Source organism: Pholis gunnellus (genome assembly GCF_910591455.1).
Source record: "Pholis gunnellus genome assembly, chromosome: 9".
NCBI lineage: Eukaryota > Metazoa > Chordata > Actinopteri > Perciformes > Pholidae > Pholis > Pholis gunnellus.
In genome coordinates, this window is record NC_136535.1 from 6907021 (window position 1) to 6929016 (window position 21996).

General features: G+C 43.3%; 2 protein-coding genes across 3 annotated transcripts; one reads left to right on the top strand and one right to left on the bottom strand.

The window, feature by feature from the left end:
- Positions 1-7501: 7501 nt before the first annotated feature.
- spred3 (sprouty related EVH1 domain containing 3) lies at positions 7502-9187 on the top strand (the record flags this gene model as incomplete). Its single annotated transcript, XM_079165713.1, has 2 exons — positions 7502-7681; positions 8180-9187. 2 exons carry the CDS (start codon positions 7502-7504, stop codon positions 9185-9187), a joined length of 1188 nt encoding a protein of 395 aa, XP_079021839.1.
- Positions 9188-12551: 3364 nt separating this feature from the next.
- Positions 12552-20782, bottom strand: dhx34 (DEAH (Asp-Glu-Ala-His) box polypeptide 34). 2 transcript variants are annotated; one of them, XM_079166497.1, is made up of 16 exons: positions 19815-20782; positions 18707-19018; positions 18263-18517; positions 18058-18160; positions 17575-17792; positions 17298-17472; positions 16834-17027; positions 16643-16744; positions 16271-16534; positions 15826-15999; positions 15580-15685; positions 14765-14871; positions 14054-14320; positions 13634-13825; positions 12951-13095; positions 12552-12816 (listed from the first exon to the last, which is right to left on the bottom strand). In XM_079166497.1, exons 1-16 carry the CDS (start codon positions 20505-20507, stop codon positions 12674-12676), a joined length of 3450 nt encoding a protein of 1149 aa, XP_079022623.1. In that variant the 5' UTR covers positions 20508-20782; the 3' UTR covers positions 12552-12673. The 2 variants fall into 2 exon arrangements, 1 of the variants encoding a protein (XP_079022623.1); XR_013767226.1 differs by lacking the exon at positions 12552-12816 and having other exon boundaries at positions 13038-13095; positions 13266-13825.
- Between the last annotated feature and the right edge of the window lie 1214 nt (positions 20783-21996).

Sequence of the window (21996 nt, forward strand, 5' to 3'; positions counted from 1 at the left end):
TCTCTGAAGTACTTAAACTGCAGGCTTGCTATCTTAGTGAGTGTGCAGTATGAGAACAACGGAACTGTGACATCAGTGGCGGCTGGTGGAAAATCCCAGTATGGTTTAATGCAAACAAATTAAGGTATCAAACACGCATTACTACTTTGCAGTTAAATATTTAACATTTATTCCAACACGAAAAAAAGCAGTAAATAACATCTTATTTTTGTCACCCTCACAGGCAATTCAATATATATATATTAATATAAAATGCATATATAGATATAAGCTATGATGAGTTTTCACTGTTAATTTACCATCTCAATTAAATATTGATGCCTCCATGACCAAGTTAAGCAGATGAGACTGAGGACAACTATGTAGAAGAAAAGATGTTCACTTTGCCTAATATGTAGCTTGACAGAGTTCTCATGTGTGCCCTGGTGTTCTCATGTTTCCTTACCTCCTCATCCCTCACTCCCAAACCTGGTTTTTTCATGTTTCCTTACCTCCTCATCCCGCACTCCCGTAACTGTCCGTGCTGGATCTGTTCCCGTTGTTTTAAGTTATTAGCATGACTGCATCCAGCTAGCCAAACCTGTCTGGTACAGCTAGTAGAGAAGCTTCATGTACTGCTTCCTTTTCCCGCTAGTCTGCTGTCTGATTGTGAGGTCAGGCTTATCTGGGGTCAGCTCTTTGGCCTGTAGTTTCTCCTCAAACTTCTCCTCTCAAACGGGTCTTGGGGGAGTAGCACTCGCGCTCGCCTGTGGAGACTTCTCCTGACGAGAACGCGCAGCTTGGGGCCAAATCATTTTGGCCCCACTCTGAATCTATTTGAGGACGCTGATTGGGTAAATTGTATGTCACTCATTTCTATCTTTAATCAGCAATTGACTAAACTGCTTCATAGACCCGCCTCGGTGGGGCCAGCCCCACTAGCTGCGCGTTTTGAGCCGTGCACACAAGCGGAGATGATGAGCAGACAGGCTGCATACAAAATCCCCTTCAAAATAAAAACACAGGATTTTCTTTTCTTCTTTTTTTTTGGGGCTCAAGGTGGGGTCAGGCCCCATGGCCCCCTATTGACCAGCCGCCACTGGAACCAATGTTCACAGGGTAGGCATTGCACGTAGAAATGTGTTCTCAATTATATGTTATCTATTTGTATTGTCATATGCAGGCTTTATAGAGTTAATTCAGATACTGTGTGATGGACAAAGAGAACAGCCAATAAGAGGTGCTGAAGGTGACGTGTCAATAAAGTTTTACTTTGAAAAAAGAGTTCCACTGAACAGAAGTGATGCCCCACGTTGTTGTATTCCTCCGTAATTACATTCGGGTTAGCACTGGGTATACACGCCAGCATCGCTGTACAATCTACATCTGCTAACAGGTTATGGGCCCAGAGTTATCCAGAGCTACCCAGGGTCACCCAGAGAAAATTATCCAGCGAAGTACCAACGAGAGAAAAGTCGCAACGTACCGCGTGTCCAGTGAGAGTTCGCATACTATGCTAGCACCATGAGTAGGCGAAATTATGAACTGTGGGAGACGAAATTTTTGGGCCATCTTCGGTTGCAAGGGCTAAAGGATACTATTTTAAATGAGCCCACCGAGGATGAAGAACCGGCAGCCAACGAGACGAAAAATGCCAAAGTATACGCGGAGCTAATCCAGTTTCTGGATGATAAAAGTTTGTCGCTAGTAATGAGAGAAGCGGCAGACGATGGGCGGAAAGTACTGACGATTCTGAGAGACTATTATGCTGGCAAAGGGAAGCCACACGTAATTAGTGTGTATACAGAACTGACTTTGCTTCAAAAGTCGAGCAGTGAGAGTGTGACGGAGTATGTTTTACACGCAGAGACCGCCATCACAGCATTGAGAAACGCAGGTGAGACATTGAGTGACGGGCTGTTAGTAGCAATGATTTTGAAGGGACTGCCAGAATCATTTAAGAAGAGGGAGATTGGGAGCTTGTATGTCATATGTGATGAATATTTTCTTGTTGATACAACGCCAAAGTTTATGGGCTGTTAAGTCCCATTAATACAAATATATATATATACATAATCAATCAAGTTGTTGTCTTGTAATAGCTTTGCTTAGTTACACTGACATTCCGTGACTGTTCTTCCTTTTTGTGCGGTTCACGAGAGCTTTGTGTACATTATAGCCCAAACCTGAATGCTCTGCTATACCAAATTGTGAGAAAACAGAAAATCCAGAAAAAAGTATTTCCTATATTTTAAATACAAAATACATGTATTTTGTTACATTTTCTGGCACCAGTATTTTGTATTTTGTATTTTGTTGTAATACATTTATTTGGGGGTATTTTGTATTTTGTATCAAAATACATTTTGATGTATTTTTGCCCATCTCTGGTCTAGCTCTGTTTAGATATAAGTGTTGTAAATACCAGCTTAGATATTTACTTATTATTTAAGTGGCTAATGTGTCATTTTGGTAAACATTATGTTTTTTTTTTTAGGTTGCTTAGTGGGCAACCTTAAGGGTAGGGTTGTTTTGTCCAAGGGCATTGCTCTCTCTGTCGGTCTGCAGGTCATCCAGGGGCAGATTCTTGTCTACCGGTCCTAATTGTTGGTGCATGGCACCTACTCTGGGCTCCTGAATTCAAAAGCCCCTCCTTCACCCAGCAGCAGTCTTTCTCAACCACTCTCCCTGCTAGCTGGCTTGGAAAGTATGTTCCTGGTTTTGTTTATGTAATAAATTCAAAGTTGGTTGATTCAACTTTGTTCCTTCCTTCATGTTGCATCCATTGAATCAGGGCCGTAACAACCTGTCCCTAAGTTATGTCGACAGCACGTCTTGCGGGAAGAGGATTGATTCACTGTAAACGGGTGCCAGTGACCCTCAACACAAAGCTGTGGGTGTTCCGGTCGTACTTCTACCGCAACACCCTGCCGCAGCTGCAATCAGACTCTACTGTATGTGGTCGGCAAGAGTTTATGCAGGGATGTTTCTGGTGGCTCGCTGGAGGCAAGGGAGAACCAGAACCAGGGCTGAGTGGTGCAGACAGTCAGACCCGTGCTGCAGTAAAATCAGAGGTTTTCTAAAGGGACTCTGTTGCTCAGAAAACTTCCACTTTCGTCCACAGGGACTGCCAAAATCAACCAAATGAAAGTTCCTTTTAGTAGCTTTAATATTGTGGCCCATATTCCTAAATTAAGTTTTCTTTAACCAAATTGCCTCAAACTATCTCGCTAAAAGAAAACCAGGTGGGGCATATGGTATTTCGTTTGAAAACTTTGGTTTCTGGGTGCCTGGGAATATAATGAAGGTGCCATGTTTATTCTTGATTTTAAGCATGATTTATGTTTAATTTGTAATTTTATTATGGGCAACCATGCAAAATTATAACATGATTTCATTTAGATCTGACTGTAGACGTGATGACATCCAAAAGTAGCTGTATTTATTTAGTATTATCTATTTATGTACTGTTGCCGTGGATAACATGTTGATTTAACGCAATATTTTCCCAATTTGGGATTAATAGAGTATATCAATCCATCTGTCTATCAGTGTACAATTGTGTTATTAAGGCTGTACTTGGTGCTGAAATATACAGTATGTGGATATATGTGGCTGTTGAAAGAATGGAAGGAGCCATTTTAAAAATGTAAGAAATTAACTTAAACAAAGCTGATGATGATGATGCTAAGCTTTGATCTACATAATGCTGTTTTATACTGAATTTGAGTGCAGCAAACCACAGTGTACTCTAGATGCGACAGACGACAACGAGACACAGAGGTAAACTAAAGTGGGCTCGTCCGGGATTTGAACCCGGGACCTCTCGCACCCTAAGCGAGAATCATACCCCTAGACCAACGAGCCGTGTATCGTAGCAATTGTAACGCAATTTTCGAGCCCAATGGCCAACTCTCCCAACAATTTGTCAAGAACTGTTTGTTTATTTCTAACCCACTGCGCACCGTAATATATTATGTTGTGCATGCGCAATGTATGCTCATTGTAGCCTGTAAGATACTGTTTACTTTTACAGTGGATTCCTGTTACAAATAATGTGTGACATTTTTACTGCAATGTTTTACTGTAATGTTTACTGGCAGTGTGCTCCATGGCAAGACATGGAGCAAAATCTAAAAACAACAATACAATATCTTGACAGAAATGCGATATCATGTGTGTAGATTTGAAGTTAGGCTAAGTAACTTCAAAGTAACATACTGTAACTTTATACTTAGACTGGAGTTCCGCAGATGCAGTTTTATTCAAATAAGGGCAGTGATTTAATCTATGAATAAACCCCAAACGTCGAAGATGCTGTGTCTTTATTAAGACCCAAAAGAGGTATTGCTGTCCATGGTGCTGAAACCTTTGTTGTTGCCAGCTCCAACGCTAGAATCCTATGGGGCACTTGTTTGTGTTATTTGTCTGCTTTGGACTTAACACAGTTGAGAATTAAATAAGCATAGGAACAAAACAATTTATACTTGTGTAGTTTAAAAAACACAAATGCTAGCAAAGCTGCAATCAAGGGCAAATTATATTTTATTTTATCTATATTTTATGTTGCTCTATAGCATTTGTTTGCCCCGTTACTCTTTTTCATTTTCAATCATTTAAAATGACAGGGACAAACCCTATAGCCAACCCAAAGCCACGATGCTGTCAATGATTAGTGCGGATGTGTTGGCACAGGGCAGGTAGAGTGAGAAAGGGAATAAGCGAGGGAGTGATTTGGAGCGACAGGGAGAGAGAGAGAGAAAAGGAGGGAGGGAGGGAGGGAGAGAGGGAGAGAGAGGGAGGATGCTGCCAGCGGAAAATGGCTGCTGCAACCTCAAGCCTATCCTGATACACCGAAACGACATCAAGGTGGAGAGAGAGAGCGAGAGGAAGAGAGAGAGGAAGAGAGAGAAAGATTAGGAAAATGAGAGCAGATAGAGAGAGAATGTGAGTGAGCCTGTGAGTGTTTCCTGAAAGGAGGATAAAAAGAGAGAGAGAGAGAGAGAGAGGAGACCCTGGGGTGGGCTGCTGCAAGCGGCGGGCAACACCGAGCCATGGAGGGCGAGTAAGTCCTTACATTTTCATTTTTAACATTGCACATATATATTCAGCCATCCGCCAAACCGGATAGAAAGAACGCCACCGCCATCAATGTTACACCAATCCAGCATCATGCACTATTCTCACAATCGGTGCTCTTCAATTTAGCAGGCTGCCGAGAATAAAAACACCATTACGTAGTCTTGAATCAACAGCATACACCCCATTTCAGATACATCCACGCCAATATGTGATAAATGTTAAGCCACCTACATGTGGACCTGTGCTTTTAGACGACTGGCACACAACCTACACGCAAGAAAGGAAATTACAATAAAAACATATTACACAAACAACAGAAGCTATGCAACAATTCAGAACTAAATGCGTGGTCAGCGATTGGTTAAAACAGTCACGAAATAAGTCAATGTGTAAATGTATGGGGGGAAAAAAGCGAAATATGGCGAGTTTGGGGCCAGCATCGCGTCATTCAAGACATGGCTACAGTCAAACGAGGGAGGGATGGAGGCGTTGTGATTTTTATCAACGTGTCTCGGGGTTTCATTATGATTTTTTAAAGCCAAACTTTATGAATGAAATGTGATTTTTTTTTCTCTCTCGCTCGCTCTCCCTCATCCTCACCCCTCCTCTCCTCCTTCCCTTTTCTAATCGGCCCCCTCCCCCCATCTCCCGTTTCCATCCTCTCACCCACTCGTTCCCTTTTCCTTCCCTTTTTCACACGCGATTGCTTTGTATTTAGGCCTTATACACATTCCGGCGAAACAACTAACGCACAGCGCGATGTCGAAGCCAGTCTTGCGCTACCCCATTCATAAAAACATATAACATAATATCGGGGTGTGTTAATGAGTGCGTGCAGCAGGGGCGGAATGGAGAAAAGGAGCGCCTGGGAAAAATAATTGCAACACTTAAAATTCAGTGTGATTTGAAAATAACAAAAAGACGCGTCTGTGGCTGCATTACATGTCGAACTGCGGTGCTGAATTATTCAGCCGATTGGCAGGGCAGAGCTTCTTTTTGCAAGAATGCCGGGGCCTCTGATGGCGAATGGGTGCGTTCATTGATACATCTATCTGGGAAACACTCATTCTTCCTCCCTCCTCCCATTTGGCCGTTTCTCTCCTCCTCAACGCTGGCTTTCTTTCATCCATTTGCTTAATGTACTTCCTTTATTCTCAGTATTGCCCACAGTCAGTCCCAGGTTTAATTGTCAGAATTATGCTCCTTAACTGCAGACATGCATAAACAACGCCAAACCACCTTGTCCAAATATTTCTTGATTTTTCATATTTGTTTACCATCACCGCATGCTAATTAAAAGCGTATTTACCTCAATCACGTGATCATAGATTGGTAAATACTGCCCTGACTATAGGGCTACTCTATGATAGGCCTTTGAGCTGTCACATGTTGCAACGCCAATACTCATAGGCCAAACTGTCAACTCTGTCTTCTTTGTGTGAATTTCATCATGCTATCTGAGAGCTGAAACAGTTATCTCACACTGAAATTAGTACTGCATTTTTGTATTGTGCAAGCTGATCACTTTACTCAACTGAATGAATGAATGTGCGTATCAGTGCATGCATGTTTGCGTGTATTTGTGTGTGTTTGACAGTGCAGCCTATATCATTGCGTTGTTTAATCAGCCTGGGCCTCTGCTCACTCTCTTGGCTTCCCTGGCAGTGTGCGTGTTCGTGCAGTGGTGATGACACGTGATGACTCCAGTGGCGGTTGGGTGCCCCTTGGAGGTGGCGGCCTGAGTCATGTGGTGATATGTAAAGGGCGGAGTCATGACGGCAGGGGGCGGAGAGAATACATCATACGTGGAGAACGGCTGCGAGATCGAGCAGTGAGTGTGTGCGTGTGTGTTATGGCTGTCTTTGGTGCCACGTTGCTCCTCAACGCCACCTGAAGACTGTAGATTCATGCTATGTCGGGCCATGATTTGAGGAAACGATACGTCCTGGTTGGTGAACTAACTTCTCATGTTGCTGCGATTGCCATTTGTGTCTCTAGCCAGTGTTGGAGTGTGCAGTGCAAAGGGGGCTAGTGTACAATAAGGTGAACCCCATCTTCCATCACTGGCGAGTAGAAGATCGAAAGTTTGGCCTTACGTTCCAGAGCCCTGCCGATGCCATCTCCTTTGAGAAAGGACTGCAGCTCGTCATAGACAAGCTCGACAGAGGTAGAGATACACGAGTCACATGTAAGAACTTTCACCAGTTAGGTTCGAATTGGCAAAGCCTAAATCCTCTCTATTAATGTTATCAAGGCTCTGACTCGCCCTCGTCCTCTACACCAGAAGAGGCCGACACTGAGGATGATGGACAAGCTGTGAGTATCTGAGCAGTTTGTCGGTTGATCATTTATTCTCTAGAAATGGCTCATTTGCTCTGCCACTTGCCCCCCCCCCCCCCCCCCCCCCCCATGCAGTTATTGATGTTTTTTGACTTGTGGGATGACGTGTAGCCTCTGCCAGTCTCATACAGGAAGTGAGTCGTCATCCAACAGCAGAAAGGAGATGCTTCCCAAACCCATCACCATAGTGACAAGCGAGTCGTCGTCTACCTGCTTCGTACGGTCGGAAGAATTTAGTTTTGGATCCAGCCATGCTGTCACAACTCAGACACCTGCTCAGGTAACAACTGCCGCTCCGAGTCTATTATTGGTACTTCATTGTGATAATAAGATGATCAAAGGAACAGACACATGTTACATTTTTCAGTTAATCTGTCACGTTACATGTTCCTGTTACACTTGTGAGCTCTATTGATGATTACTAGGAATAGTTCTTAAAGATGTGGGAACCTCCTTGGGTCTTTGGGGTTCCCTTGCGAAATCGGTGATATTTGAAATGTAGACATTTAGAGCAATAAAAAAGAGATGGGAGGTTGATTATTTCCACCCCTCTGTCTCCACCCTTGAGTCCACAGCTAGACTTTTATTTATTCTACATGAAGTAATGTTCAAATTTAAACAACCCACTGCCATCCCATAGAATAAAATCGTATCCAAATTGTGGTTCTCGATCATTTGAGCTTCTTTTCGTGCTGTGCTAGAGATAAAACCTTCTGTAACTGCTGCCACGGTACACACTGTTCCTGACTCACTCTGTAATTCTATACCCTCTCCACAGATCCACACCAGGCCGGGACAGCACCAGCTCTCACAAATGACGGCTGTGTTGAATCCGCCAACGCCACCGCCCCCGCCTCCTGCTCCACCTACTCCTCCTGTGGGTCAACCAGCCTCATCTCCTCTGGCCCCCCTCTCACCCACTATTTCTCTGCTGGAGGAAGGGGACCTACACATTGTGGATCCTTGCAAAGACCTGTGGGGTTCTCGAGGTTATGAGGACTACCGACGGGCGGGGGCCACTAGGACTATGGTTGGGGGGCTGACCGGGGGTGTGGTTGTCAGTGGTGGAGGGAGTCTGCAGGACAAGTCAGAGCTGTGCGTGGTTCGCTTTGAGAAGGACCTGGCCGGGGTGGGGACGGCAGGCTGCGACGTGACGGTGAGCCTGGACAGTAAAGCTTCCCAGCGGCTGTCCTCGTCATCGCCCACCTGTATGTCCATGGCCAACGCTGTGTCAGGCTCGTCCTCAGCTGCCGGCTCACCCCAAGAGACGTGCAAAGGATCACCCTCTCCCTGCTGCATCCACACCTCACTGGCCACGCCCCGGTCGCGGACTCGTAAGAGAGGAGGAGGGGCCAGCAGCGGTGGGGGTGACCCAGGGGTAGTCTCCCCCGACGACGACAGCCCTTGTCCTCAGGCCTCATCGTCATGCTCATCACGCTGTGTGTACTGCCGCTCTGTTTTCAGCGTTTCGGAGAACGGGCGGGGCCGCTGCAGAGATGCCCCAGACCCGGCCCTGCACTGTCTGCGCCAGTGGACCTGTGTGTGGTGCGCAGAGAGTCTGCTCTACCACTGCATGTCGGACTCTGAGGGAGAGTTCTGGGAGCCCTGCTCGTGTGATGACTCTCTGGGGGGCCACCCGCACCCCTTTTGCTGTGCCCGCTGGTTGGCCCTCCTGGCCCTGTCGCTCTTCGTGCCCTGCATGTGCTGCTACCTGCCTTTGCGCGCCTGCCTGCGGTGTGGGGAGAGGTGTGGCTGCTGTGGGGGAAAGCACAAGGCGGTCCGATGAGGCCAGGCTAGGGGGTGGGAGTGGTTCCCTGGACCAAGGAGGTCTAGGTGTTGAGAGGGGAGAGCATCTGTCGGGACGCAGGAGTTGGAGCTTAGCAGGTGGAACAGTGCTCTCAGTAGGCCCAGACCTCCGACGTGGCCCTCCAAAGCCCCACAGCCTTCCACTGCATTCCGCTCGTTCTCTTTTCAACCTGGGGCCTTCCTCACTGGTCCTTGCCTGCTGATGGTGCACTCAGACCAGGCTCTGTGGGAGTCATCTGGAGCCTTCATAGTGGATTTACTGAGGGTTGGCTGATCTAGAATCATAGACTTTATTACAGTAAGAGAGTGGCAGAGGCAACGATGATGTGTACACTGTTTCAAATGTCTGGGTTTTTTTTTATTTAGAAAGAAAAAAACTAAAAACTAAAGATGTTTATATATATGATTGTTATAATTTTAATTGGTATATTTTATTAAATGTAAAACATATTGACAGAATCCCCCAATGGCACACACTATTGCGTATTACAAACAAGAGATCTTGGGGAAGTTATTTGTTTCATGTTGGCCTGTTTATCAGTCAGATGAACAGATGTCACCCTTTACCTCTAATTTTACCTCAGATGTTACTCGACCCTGGTTCAGAAATGAAAAGGAGGAAGGGGAGAGAGGTTTGGAGAGAGTGAGCATGAGTGAGTGCAGTCTTCAAGACAGTACGAGCATCTGAGACTACTCGTGTTGTTTTTTCGGTTAAAGTAGTAGACCACAATGGAAGGAAGGTTATCAAATGCAAAGGGAGAATTAATATTAAGGGAAGTTGCAATGACAACCACAAAGACTTAAAAGTCATAATGTGATTCATTATGGTCCTTTGTAACCAAACACAAGGTTATTTTGTTTTCTAAAAAAAAGAAAAGAAAATTAAGAATGTGTGTCGAACATTAAACACTTTACACATTTTTTTTTCATCTTTCCATGTATTTTCAATATTAATAATAGAAAACATCCCATCTCACCACTGTACTTGTTGAATCAGTCAAGGTGCTTACAACTGAGGCCTCTGAGCGAGTCTATTCTACCTAATGTACACAAAGACCGTACAGTCCCCACCCCAAAGAAAAACAAAACAGGACACCATGCTTACCAATCTGTAGATGTGTTTAGGCCTTTGGATGAGACCAAAAAAAAAGATGAAGTGCAATGAACAATGTATTGAAAGAGTATTTTTGTACCAGTCGCTCAAGTTAGGAAAAACTTAATTGAAAAGTATTGGAACTGAATACTGTAGTGTGTTACTGTGTTCGATATCGAGCAGAAATGATAAATAGGAACACAGACTTGTCTTTGAGCAGCAGCAGCATGCAGCTCACATGTGTGACATTTACACGTGCGTGCTGTAGTCTGTTGACCCCGAGATGAGAAAAGAGACACATTAACTTGAGTAGGTCTTTGTTTGGGCACAGTGGCACATGTGTTTGCTGAATTTTGCTTTAAGTATGAAGTCAAAAAGCTGCTATTTTAAGTCCTGCCTTAACCCTATTCAAATTTTCCCGCTGCCTCTTAGCAATCGATGAGGTGGTATGGTAAAGTCAAACAGACCTTGAAGTTCTTACTCCACTCAAGGTGCTGAGGAAGCTAAATAGTGTGCGAGGAAGGTTTTTGTAAGTTTATAGCTGGGCTTAAAGATAAATTCCCTCCATTAGAAGAAAAATGCTTCTGGTGATGTACCTTGCATTTCTGTCTATTTTGCTGATTGGTGGTATATTTTTCTACTCTAAGTAAATAACTGGCCAAGGGTGGATTTAAAGCAGCTAAATCGCAACTCCAACTGATTTTGTCCAAAAATCTAAATATGTCAATGAATCTAAGAGCACAGGCTTTTTGTATAGCCTCCCCACGCCAGTGTTTACCAATCATTCAAGGTAAACATATATCCTAGAAGAGGTAGAGACACCAGTTGCTCTACAGAAAATTGCCTCTTGACCAAAATGCAATGCTTACACAAGATTCATAAAATCACAATTTTTGTGTCGACCAAAAAAAAAAACGGAGGCTCTAATATCGAATACTGAATTCAAAATGCTTACACCTGGTTTTCTTTGAGTAGTTGAAAGATTTCCTAAAAAAAATAACTCATGAAATGCACTGAACATCACAGATTGATGACATCCCAGGAGTGTAGAGAATCTGTGGGGGGATTACTCTAAATCCTTTCAAATTTAATTTGAGAATACTTACAGTACGCTCAGTGCAAGGAAGTCACCTGGTAATCTTTGAATTATGGCAGAATGAACCTTTCAGAAGCTTCACCAGATAATTTACCTTTTAGGTTTAGCCAAGAACTTTTTTTATCCAAAGTGACTTAAAGTGAGTGAACACGCAGTAAGTAGAGTTCAGAGTCAGGACACACAACTGCTGATGAACACGACCCTTGACCTCTCGGTTATCTTCACTTCGAGGCCAGCCTGCCAACATTGTCCACTTAAAAAACATAGAGAAGACATGCTGTCACAGTGGCAGGAAACACAAACTCAGTCACAAGACTGCCATTCCCTGATCCTAAATTAACCCTTTGTCCTACACACACACACACACACACACACACACACACACACAATCCCCACAAATCTGCAATGCATAGACCTGCACACAGACACACACGTTCACTCGATGGTGCAGATATACAGAACTAGTAAAGCCATTGCACACAGTTTAATACTTCTGGTTCAGAAATGGTGTTAGGGTACAGTACTGACAGTCATGCGGTCACAATTGCAGACCCCATTCTTACATCTTAATAAATGTGCCTTTTGAGTTGAGTAATCAATAACTTATGATTTTTAAGTAACTCTGTGTTAAGTACTATTTACTTTTTGGGTTATTGATTTCTGCCAATGTGCATCTTTTCAAATGTACGTATTTATTAGTTTCAAAGTAATTAATGAGATATTACCTGTTTATTTATTTATTGAGATATTTATTCTGATTCTTTATTTTTTTGAGACAGGTTTTTATCTTCCGTGCTGTCTTACTTCTGACTTTGTGCCAATGTGCTGCTTTGAGGTGTTACATATCGTGGGTTTGTATCATTATTAAACCCTCACTCTATATTTTAAATCAGTGTCTTCTTCTCTCTCACATGTGCATGTCATTAACTTACTGTGCCTTTTCCCTCACAATGGATGAAAGTTGTGATCTATAATTATTCAACAATGCTATAAGGAATTTGAGAATAAATAGGAATTTCTTGTTTTGTTTGGGGGAGTAGATTTTACAAATGTGGATATTTCCTAAAAGAATAGAACTGTGTAGAGGACTACTACAAAAAAATACACCCAGTGACCATTATAGGAAAGTAATATCACTTTAATAAAATTCCTCAAGTACAAATGGGAAGAAGAACGGTGACACAAATGTAACAACAACCTCATTCTATGAACTCAAATCTGTCCTCGATAGAACAGACACATGTTGTGAGTAGCTGTTCTTTAGATGCGGAAGTCAGTTACTTGGCAGAATACATGTGCTGCCTTTTGTGTTTGAGGATCTCAGTGGAGGTGAGGGTCAGGTCTTCATCACACACGTCGCAGTGATAAACTCTGGTGAGACTGGACACTGAGGAGGAGCTTGCCTTTCCACCTTCTGGCTCTGAAAACACAAACCCACAATTAGCCTCAGATTATTCCTCTCTTAACAAGTGTCAAATCAGCTGGTGCATGTGTTCAAGTGATCGAATATCAACAGATACCTCAAAATGAATACCAACATAAGATATTGCTGACCTTCCTCTGGCTGCTGCTGTTCTCCTGCTGGCCTGCAGGAGGCCTCGTGCTGCATGCGTTCCAGAGGAGTCAGCGGCATGTAGAGGTCACAGTTAGGACAGCTCCAGAAAGTGCGTAAACACTCACTGTAGAGATCCTTTGAGTCCTGCAAATTATAAAGTGGAAAACACAAAGTTATATGCATTTAACAAGGAAGGCTGAAAGATTTAATTACAAAATTCTACATATTACTTCAGGGAAAAGCTTAACTAGCAACTATTTTGTTAGTGGTAGATATTTTGTTGGGGAGTTAAACTCTTCTGTTTTAATACTAACCTGTATTTATTCAGGAAAGGTATGTCGCCACATGACCCTGTTTTACATTCATATGTTAGCACAACACTTCACATGGAAGCTGATCTGTTCAACCTGTAGTCTGATGTCAACCAGCAGCTCTGCTGGGGCAGTTTGGTTCAGCTGTTGCGGTAATGTGGAGCCCCAATCTGTAACATAAGTTATGTCCAGGCTACCCCTTTTCAACACCGATCTCTAAAAATACACAATTTCCCACAAAATAAACATAACGGGAATTTCATATCCAGACGTGGGACAATTTTGCTAGCAGCTGTAACATTCATTTTCCGTCTCTTTCTAACTTTTAGGAGAAGGCGTGGCTCGATTGCCACTGTTTCAGACAGACTTACAGCCAGACTGTTGTAGTTGAAGAAGCTTGCGACACGCAGGCCTCCTTTAATGGGGTCCGGCTTGGCCTCGACTCCTGGAAACAGCGGGTTTACATCTGGAGCTTTGGTGTCAGACAGATCAGACCGAGACTGAGGGCCGATGTACAGGTTCTGGGTCTGGAAAGCTGTGAGTCGCCGTAGGCTGTAAGTTACCTGGGAAGAAAGGTAAGAAGTATATTATTAATAGAGTATATTAAATGAGAATGTAAAATGTGAGAGTCGCTGAGAATGTAGAAATGTAGAAATGAACAATATTGACACATACAGTAGTTCACACATAACCAGTATTATTTGCATCAAGATTATGTGTATAGTCTACTTTTCAGGCCTGTTTCTGGGGTGCTTCATACTGTAACCACCAAGTCAGCACTGCATCACTACCTCATTGTAGAGCAGGAAGCGGACCAGGCCTTCACTCAGCTTCTCCATGACTTTGCGGGACACCCCCTGGACTGCAGGTCCCCCCATTGTGCTCTGTCCCAGCTGGGCCAACAGGAGGCGCTCCCACTCAGACCGGAGTGTAAGAGCTGTGGACAGCACCTTCAGGGCCTCCTCCGGCTCCCTCAGCTCCAGCTCCAGCCAGCCGTCCACCACCAGACGCGTACAGTCAGCGTTGCTGTCCACAGAGTTTGCTACCAGCAGCAGAGCCTAGTGAGCACACAGACATTTAATACTACTGCATGATGCATGAGTGGACCAGAGCTGGCAATATGGGAGAGATCGTGACACAAGAAAGATACGTTGCCTAAAACAATGATGGTCTGTGACACACTATGACTTTCACATAATATAGAAATATGTGACTATGTAAGTAATCAATAATACAAACATTTGTGTCTAAATCTGATTATCAAAGTAAAAGATGGTGGTCTACTACAGGTCGCTAACATGGCATGAACAGCAGCATTCCCAGTTTGGATCAATAATGTTGAATTGCTGGTACCAGTGAAAGGATAATGGATCACATTATTTGACTATTTAATTACTTAAACATAATACAGAACTTTATCAGAGTTAATCCGAGAGGATTAAAAAAAAAACATTTAGCAATTTATGGGGGGGGAAGGGGTACATCGCACATCTGGTACTAACTTGCAGGGCTGGAACCCGCACGCAGTTGGACAAATATGGCTTGTTGGTCTCCAACAGAGTGACGAAGGCTAGCAGCTGGTGTCTGCTGCTGTCCCGCCTATCAGGCCCTGCCGGCAGGAAACAAAGACAAAGAGGGAGAGACAAAAGAGACATGATGAGAGACGTGCACAAGAAGAAGAGTGGAAGGAAGAGACAAAACAAAACGACTTCATCACTGGATCAGGAGGCCACGGGATAGATTTTACACAGAGAAATTTGGAGTGCATTACTTCCAATAAAGTTGTTTAACTGCAAACACAGAATACCACTGCTGTTCTTCAAGTGCAGAACAAGCAGCTGGAAATATTGTTTTTTGCAACATGAAGAAAAAATATTTTGGAGTAAATGAGCATGAATTTCAAAGAAACATCACAAACAACCGATGTGGTCTACTCGAGAATTAAAAGTAACTTCCAGAAAGACAATTCTTTGGTTAGTAGCTGATTAATAATACAAAAATTCAGACAGTGCTTAAAATCATTCAGATATAAAGTGTGAATTGTTAGTGAGTTTAAATATCTTGTAAAGTTGTATTTCATAAGTAAGGTTTATCTCCCATTGCAATTTAAATGTGTGTTTTGTTCTTATGAACAGCAAATGTCTACAAAGCATGACTTTTATTGCTGTTCATTTTCTTTTCCAGTGGGAGAACGTTTAAATTATCCCGACAGTGTTACCTTTTTAAAGTTTGGTCTTCCACAGCAGAGTTATGAGTTTTGAATTTACCCAAAAACCTACATGTAGTACTTTCGAAAGAAGTTGTTAGAGAGGTTTACCAATTTCTCTGGTGTCATCCTCAGGCACTTGTAACACCTCTGGGTCGCTGGCAAACACGCTGGTCGGGTGGATCACCACTCCTTGCTTATTCCTGGTGTGAAACACCTTTACATTGGACAATCACAAAGGGAAAGTGGATCAATACGACACTATAGAAACAACTGGTTTACTGACACACACACACACACACCTTTATTGTATCATCTAGACTTAGAAGCTAGGGTGGGTGCAGCAGGAGGCCTGACCTGGTCGGAGTCCTTGCGGGTGGAGTTGTGTTCATCGGGCAGTGCCAGCTGAGGGTAGAGGCCGCGGCAAAGCAGCAGCTTGAGCAAAGCCTGCTGGCGGGAGGACATGTCCTGACTGACGCTCGCCGCCTCCTGCAGCTCTGACACGTTGTGACGCAACTTGAACTTCACCTCCTGTTGCAGGCCAAACAGCACCACAGACAGATCACTGATCAGTGTAACTGTGCCAAACATACACAAAGACACAAACATATCCACCTCCGTAAAGATGACTATCCTTGTACTATTAGTGCTGGCCTTTTTCCAACTGTCATACAAATGTAGTATGCAGTCAAGTATACCTCAAAATAGCACAAAGAAAAGCGGACAGAGTTTCAAGTTGAGTGTTAAATGTTGGTGTTGAGGTTTAGGGTGCTTTGGGTGTAGCAACCTTTGTCCATGTTACCTGTATGTCCAAGTTCTGTCCTGATCCCCCTTTGTCCTTCTTGCCTTTGCCGGCTGCCTCTGTGTCTGATCCTGAGGAGAACTCTCCGTCCTGGCCCTCGTCCATCCTCAGGACTTTACGTCTGCTGCTGTCCTGCTGCTCGTGATCTCTCTTCATCTGATACAGCTTCCTCCTCTCCTTTAGCTTCTCCCTACGCTGCCCACGGTCACCACCAGAGGGAGTGCTGCTCTGTGATTCCAGCAGGCCGTGGGTCCTCAACAACTCCTGTGAACCAGAGAGGAAGCTCATAAGGTAAAATAGTGATTACACATAAAAAAAAATGTCTAATGTTTTTTTTTTTTTAATGTGTGAACTACTGTGTCAGCTGCCTACCTTGAACTGTCTGCGTAGGTTGACCATCTCATATAGACGCTGCTCCTCCAGGCCTCTCCTCCTGCACCACTTCCTTGAGCCACCACCTCTCTCTCCCTTCACCTGTTGATGAACAGTTTTAAGTACAAGGAAGACCGTCTTATATCAAATCTGAAAAAAAGCCAATGTCAAACAATGTTTCTATTGCTGACCTCCACCCAGGCATTGAAGGTGTTGAGCAGGGTAAAGGGGTCCCCGTGGTTGCTGTGCAGGGGCTGGCGTGCAGTGGCACAGTCTGGGTTGTGCTGTGAGCTGCGCAGGAAAGGCGACTGAACACTGAGGGCTGCTGCTACTGTCAACACGGGATCCACCAGGTTAAACAAAGAGCCCAGCACCAGCATCTTCCCTGAATGAACACAAACACACACACACACACACTTACCTAAATCTAGCTGCTACTGTATGTGTTGCACTTTTAAACTCCAGTACATCATGGACACATTTATTGATATTTCGTGAACTAAATTTAAGAGAAACCAAGCCTGAAATTATGCAATTTAAACTTTATTCAACTGTTTACCACCGTTTTGTGTTCGGTTTGTAGCTTCATGAAAACAATAGATGAGACAAAGAACACTAAGAAACTACAACAAAAGTTTGGTGAAGGGAATCTTACCGATGACCACCTCCACAGGCAGTTGTGCCAGCAAACTACCAATAGAGGTCAGTTCAGCGCGACTGTCCAGCGCTCCCTGCTCTTTCAGATAAGTAACTGCAGTCTGGATACTAGCAGCTGGAGGTGGATCGATGAAGACAAAAGAAAGTGGATCTCCAAGACTCATGCTCTTCATCTGCAGAAACAAGACAGCATGAATAAAGCTAAAATGTAACTATGGAAATTGAAGAATAAAAAAACAAGAATTTCCATCCTGCTTTCTATGGGGTATTGTTACCTGAAGAATGAGGGAGTCCAGAGCCACTCTGTGGATTTCAGGCACCGGATAAGGTGCGAAGGCATCGTAATCGGACTCAGCGTACAGGCGGTAACACACTCCTGGACCTGTGCGACCGGCTCGACCTTTCCTCTGCTCAGAGCTGGCTCGGCTGATCCAGAACTCCTGCAGACGTTGCATCTTGGCCTTAGGATCAAAACTCATCTCTTTTACCTTCCCTGTAAAAGAATGAATGACAAAACAATCTATTTGTGTGGGTGTTATTCTACTTCTGAGCCGTGTATCGTTTTCCACCCTTCTTTACTATTTACATTTCTTTAAAGTTAGAAACCATTTCCCCCCCAAAATTCAGCACGACACATTTGGGATCTTTTGGGACAAAGATTGGCTGCACAAAATTAGGTTTGTTAAGATGGATCCATTGGTAGTACCAGCTAATTAAAAACATTTTTTAAATCTTTTCCCCAACTACTAGTGCCTTACCTGAGTCTACGACAAAGCGTACTCCATCTATTGTAACTGAAGTCTCAGCAATATTGGTAGATATGATGCACTTTCTCACTGCAGGAGGAGAAATGTCAAACACCTGAAGAATAACACGATGGCAGAGAATTAGAAACTGGTAAACCATATCCAACCTATCAGATTCAAACATTGTATGTCCACTCCAATCCAAAAAAAGATGTGCCTTATCCTGCTGGGCCAGTGAGAGCGTGCTGTGCAGCGGCAAGACAATCCAGCGATTTGTGTGCGTGGCATAAACCTGGCAGGCCTCCTGGATGGCGGAGATCTCTGCCACGCCGCTGAGGAAGAGCAGCAGGTCGCCACGCTCCTCTGGAGGGTAGCGCTGATCGATGCCCTGCAGGATGCGCAGGTAGGGTCTGGGATCCAGTTTCTCTGAGCGCGAGGGCTGCTCCTCAGTCGGAATGGGCTGGTATATCACCTTAGTAAAGGAAACATGAAATATGAAACCCTGAAAACATTGAAATGTTCATTTTGGAACATCCTTACCAAATTGAATGCTTAGACTACCAATAATATATTCAAACGAGCATACTGAATATTTTGAACTGAGTCCATTGCTTAGTGCATTGGTTTTTGAGCATGATGATGGCCGCTGTCCTCTGCTTACCTGTATAGGAAACAGCCTGCCTGGTACCTGCAGCACAGGAGCACCACCGAAATAGTCAGAGAAAAGTTTGATGTTGATGGTGGCTGACATGAGGATGAGACGCAGGTCTGGGTGGTCAGACAGCAGGGAGCGCAGGACCCCAAGAAGGAAGTCACAGTGGAGGTGCCTCTCGTGGACCTCGTCCACGATCAACACCTGGTACTGAGACAGCGTCCTGTCCTGCTGGATCTGTCGGAGCAGCAGCCCCTCAGTCAGGAACAGCAGTTTGGTGGCCGGGGTCCGGGTGGTCTCAAAGCGGATCTGGAAGCCCACCTGTAAAACATGAATGCCTTGTGTGAGCTTAGTACTTTATGCGTTTATTATCGAGTCGGTGCTGAAAACAAATTAAGAGACTATATTTGATTAAAACTGCAAATGACAATTTTTGTATTACTTTATACGTATGTTATCGATTTGATTTTCTGGTTGTAGCCCTTCACACACTATGGAGTCAATGGGATCTCTTCAAATTTCTCTTGGTCTTTAAGATGTTGTAAAAGTACTCTCATTACTCAGTACTCAGAGTGGCCCCTTTCAGAATCAGATATATTATATTATTGGATTATGAGTGGTGATGCATTAATGTGTCACTTTTATGTTACAGCTGGTAAAGGTGGAGCTCATATTTACTACTTAATATACTGCTGGGTAGCTTGTGAATACCCCGGGAACAATAAAGTAATCTTAATCGATAATAATACATCATATGTTATTCGTTGATTATATTTTGTATTCTTGATCTGAATCTCGAAAGTAACTAGTAACACATTTTACAGGTAAATTACAATATTTAGGACAATATTTCTATAGAGTACTATAGAGTTGTAGTGGAGTAGAATTTTGAAGTAGCAGAAAAAATTAAGTACTCAAGTAAAATACAAGTACTTCAAATTAGTAGTTACTTTTTACCACTGAGAAAAACTAAATGCGCCTTTTGCCTTTGATTTCTTATGTGTTTGGTGGATGTTCATTGACAAGTAAACAACTTTAAAATGTGCTTAATAAGTCTACAGTCTAGCTGGAGCTTCAACAAAAGGTAAGAACCTCCACTTGACCGTCCATGACAAACCTTTGAGCCGTACTGATTGAGACTCTCAAAGCTGACCCTCTTCGCGAGGGATATACAGGCGATACGTCGAGGCTGAGTGCACGCGATGTGATTGAAGCCAGCTGAGAGAAGATACTGAGGTACTTGGGTGGATTTCCCACAGCCCGTGTCCCCCGCCACCACGACCACAGGGTGAAGTCGCACCAGCTCCACGATCCTGTCCCGGTACTGGAAGATGGGCAGGTTCTTCTGCTCCCGGCGAATCTTGGCCAGCTTTCCAAAACTCTGTCTCTGGCTGAAGTCCAGGAAATGCAGGAGAGCCAGGCGGCAGTCGGAGATCTCCTCACTGCCTGGACCCGAGGATCTCTGCCTGCCTCTGTGCTCTGACTTCCCAAGGCGCTCCTCGACATCCCTGGTGCACACAGATACATTGATGCGGTAGCGAGCGTCATACTCTTTCGGAAGGCCAAGGTCTACCTTTCCCGTGCCAGTCTTTTCCCCGTATTCTCTGTCCCCGTTTGCTCCTGACCCAGACACGTCCCTCTTTATTTTAAACCTTTGGAAGCGGTCAAAAAAAGACCAGAACTCTCTGTGCTCCGGGCTTCCAGCCTGGATGTAGTCATGTCGGCGGAAAAAGACCTCGTCCAGCTGGACTCGGCACTGCGGGCTGTCCCAGTCCCAACTCCGACTGTCTCTCCTTCGGTCTGAGTCCATATTTATTGTAAAATATGTTACTCGCCTTCACCACGGAGTTTAATCACAACTAATACATTAAATCGACATGTCTACGGCTTTGCCAACACGTAGCAGTTAAATAAGCTGCCCCGTCCAAATTGGATATCTATAACTGCTAACTTACATCGATTTTAAACCATTTGTAATGTTTTGAATCCATGTGTCTGAGACAGACAAAGCACGAGTCCTTAACATTGTTTTGAACCTCTACATCTATGATTATTGGACAGTAATATGTTACGACTGAAAGAAGAGACACTACGATGAATACAAATAATGATAGAAACTGCTGCGAAAACCAGGGGAACAATAATACGGTGGGACCGTTTCCGCTCCGTTGTTAAATGTTCTCCGGTTAAGGTTAGATTCAATTGTTTTTTGTTCCGGAGTTGATTCAGATCTGAATACAAATTATATGGCATTTTTTTGTAATCAGAAACATAATCCATTTAATTAAAAATGTAATATAATCCAATCCTTTTGGACCATTCAAAATCAAACATTGAGTCTTTTGTTTAAATACACGCAACAGAGGACAATGGAGACACCTATGAAACGCAAAATAAAAACACAAAATATAATGGATAATGGACCAAAATTAGCACTTATTTCGGACATCCCATAATATCTATATTCTGCAGTAATGTCCATCACATGCATAGTGTCAATCTCCCTCCAGTCTCTCCTCAGTTAGTTTAGATTAGTTTATTTGCACAATAAAAAACACACACATTATAAAGAACACAAAATGTATATACATAAGATATGACTACATAATATTGATAAAGTATAGGATATATAGTGAACAATTAATTATCAACTACAAAAGACAGAAAATGTGATTGTGCATGTGTGTTAGGTAGAAATTGGTTTATACAGCTGCATTAACTCCTAAACAATAGTGATGCTTTATGTCACTATCAGTGAAACTATAAATACAATGTAAAAAATGATAGTTCTGAAAAAACATCCTGCCGAAATAGACGGTCTACTTCAGCAGGATAAAACATAAATTGCAATAAACATGGCAGAGTGAACAAAACAATTAAAATATTAATTCAGTTTAAGTAAGGCACAATGCAATGCAAATAGGTTGGATGTTAAGTAAAGTGTTCAAAAATAATTTCCAAAAATCATAGATGAAATTCAGAGCATGAAAAAATAAATGCAAAGAATTGAAAGTTATATATTAGAAATATTTTATTTTAAAACATCTGCTACAAAACCACATTTACACAGATTCAAGACAAATTAAACTGGAAAGCTAACATTGTACTGGATGGAATAGAGGTCATGTCATCATATTAAACATGAACGCTTATACTCAAACAAAACCTACTTGTTCATGGCGATATATTTTATGCTGATAGAACAGCAGTTCACTGTTAATATAAAATGCCATCCATGTTGAGAAGGGCAATACTTTCCAAAGACAACAATCTCATCACTAATACGATGAGTAAGATAC

What these genes read in the sequence shown, in the direction of transcription:
- dhx34 (XM_079166497.1), bottom strand. Translation starts at nt 20,507, where the DNA reads ATGGACTCAGACCGAAGGAGAGACAGTCGGAGTTGGGACTGGGACAGC. An exon ending in CACTGGCCCAGCAGGATAAG is followed by an intron (nt 18,161 to 18,262) that starts GCACATCTTTTT and finishes GTTATTCTTCAG; the next exon opens with GTGTTTGACATTTCTCCTCC. An exon ending in TGCGGGTTCCAGCCCTGCAA is followed by an intron (nt 14,321 to 14,764) that starts GTTAGTACCAGA and finishes TGTGCTCACTAG; the next exon opens with GCTCTGCTGCTGGTAGCAAA.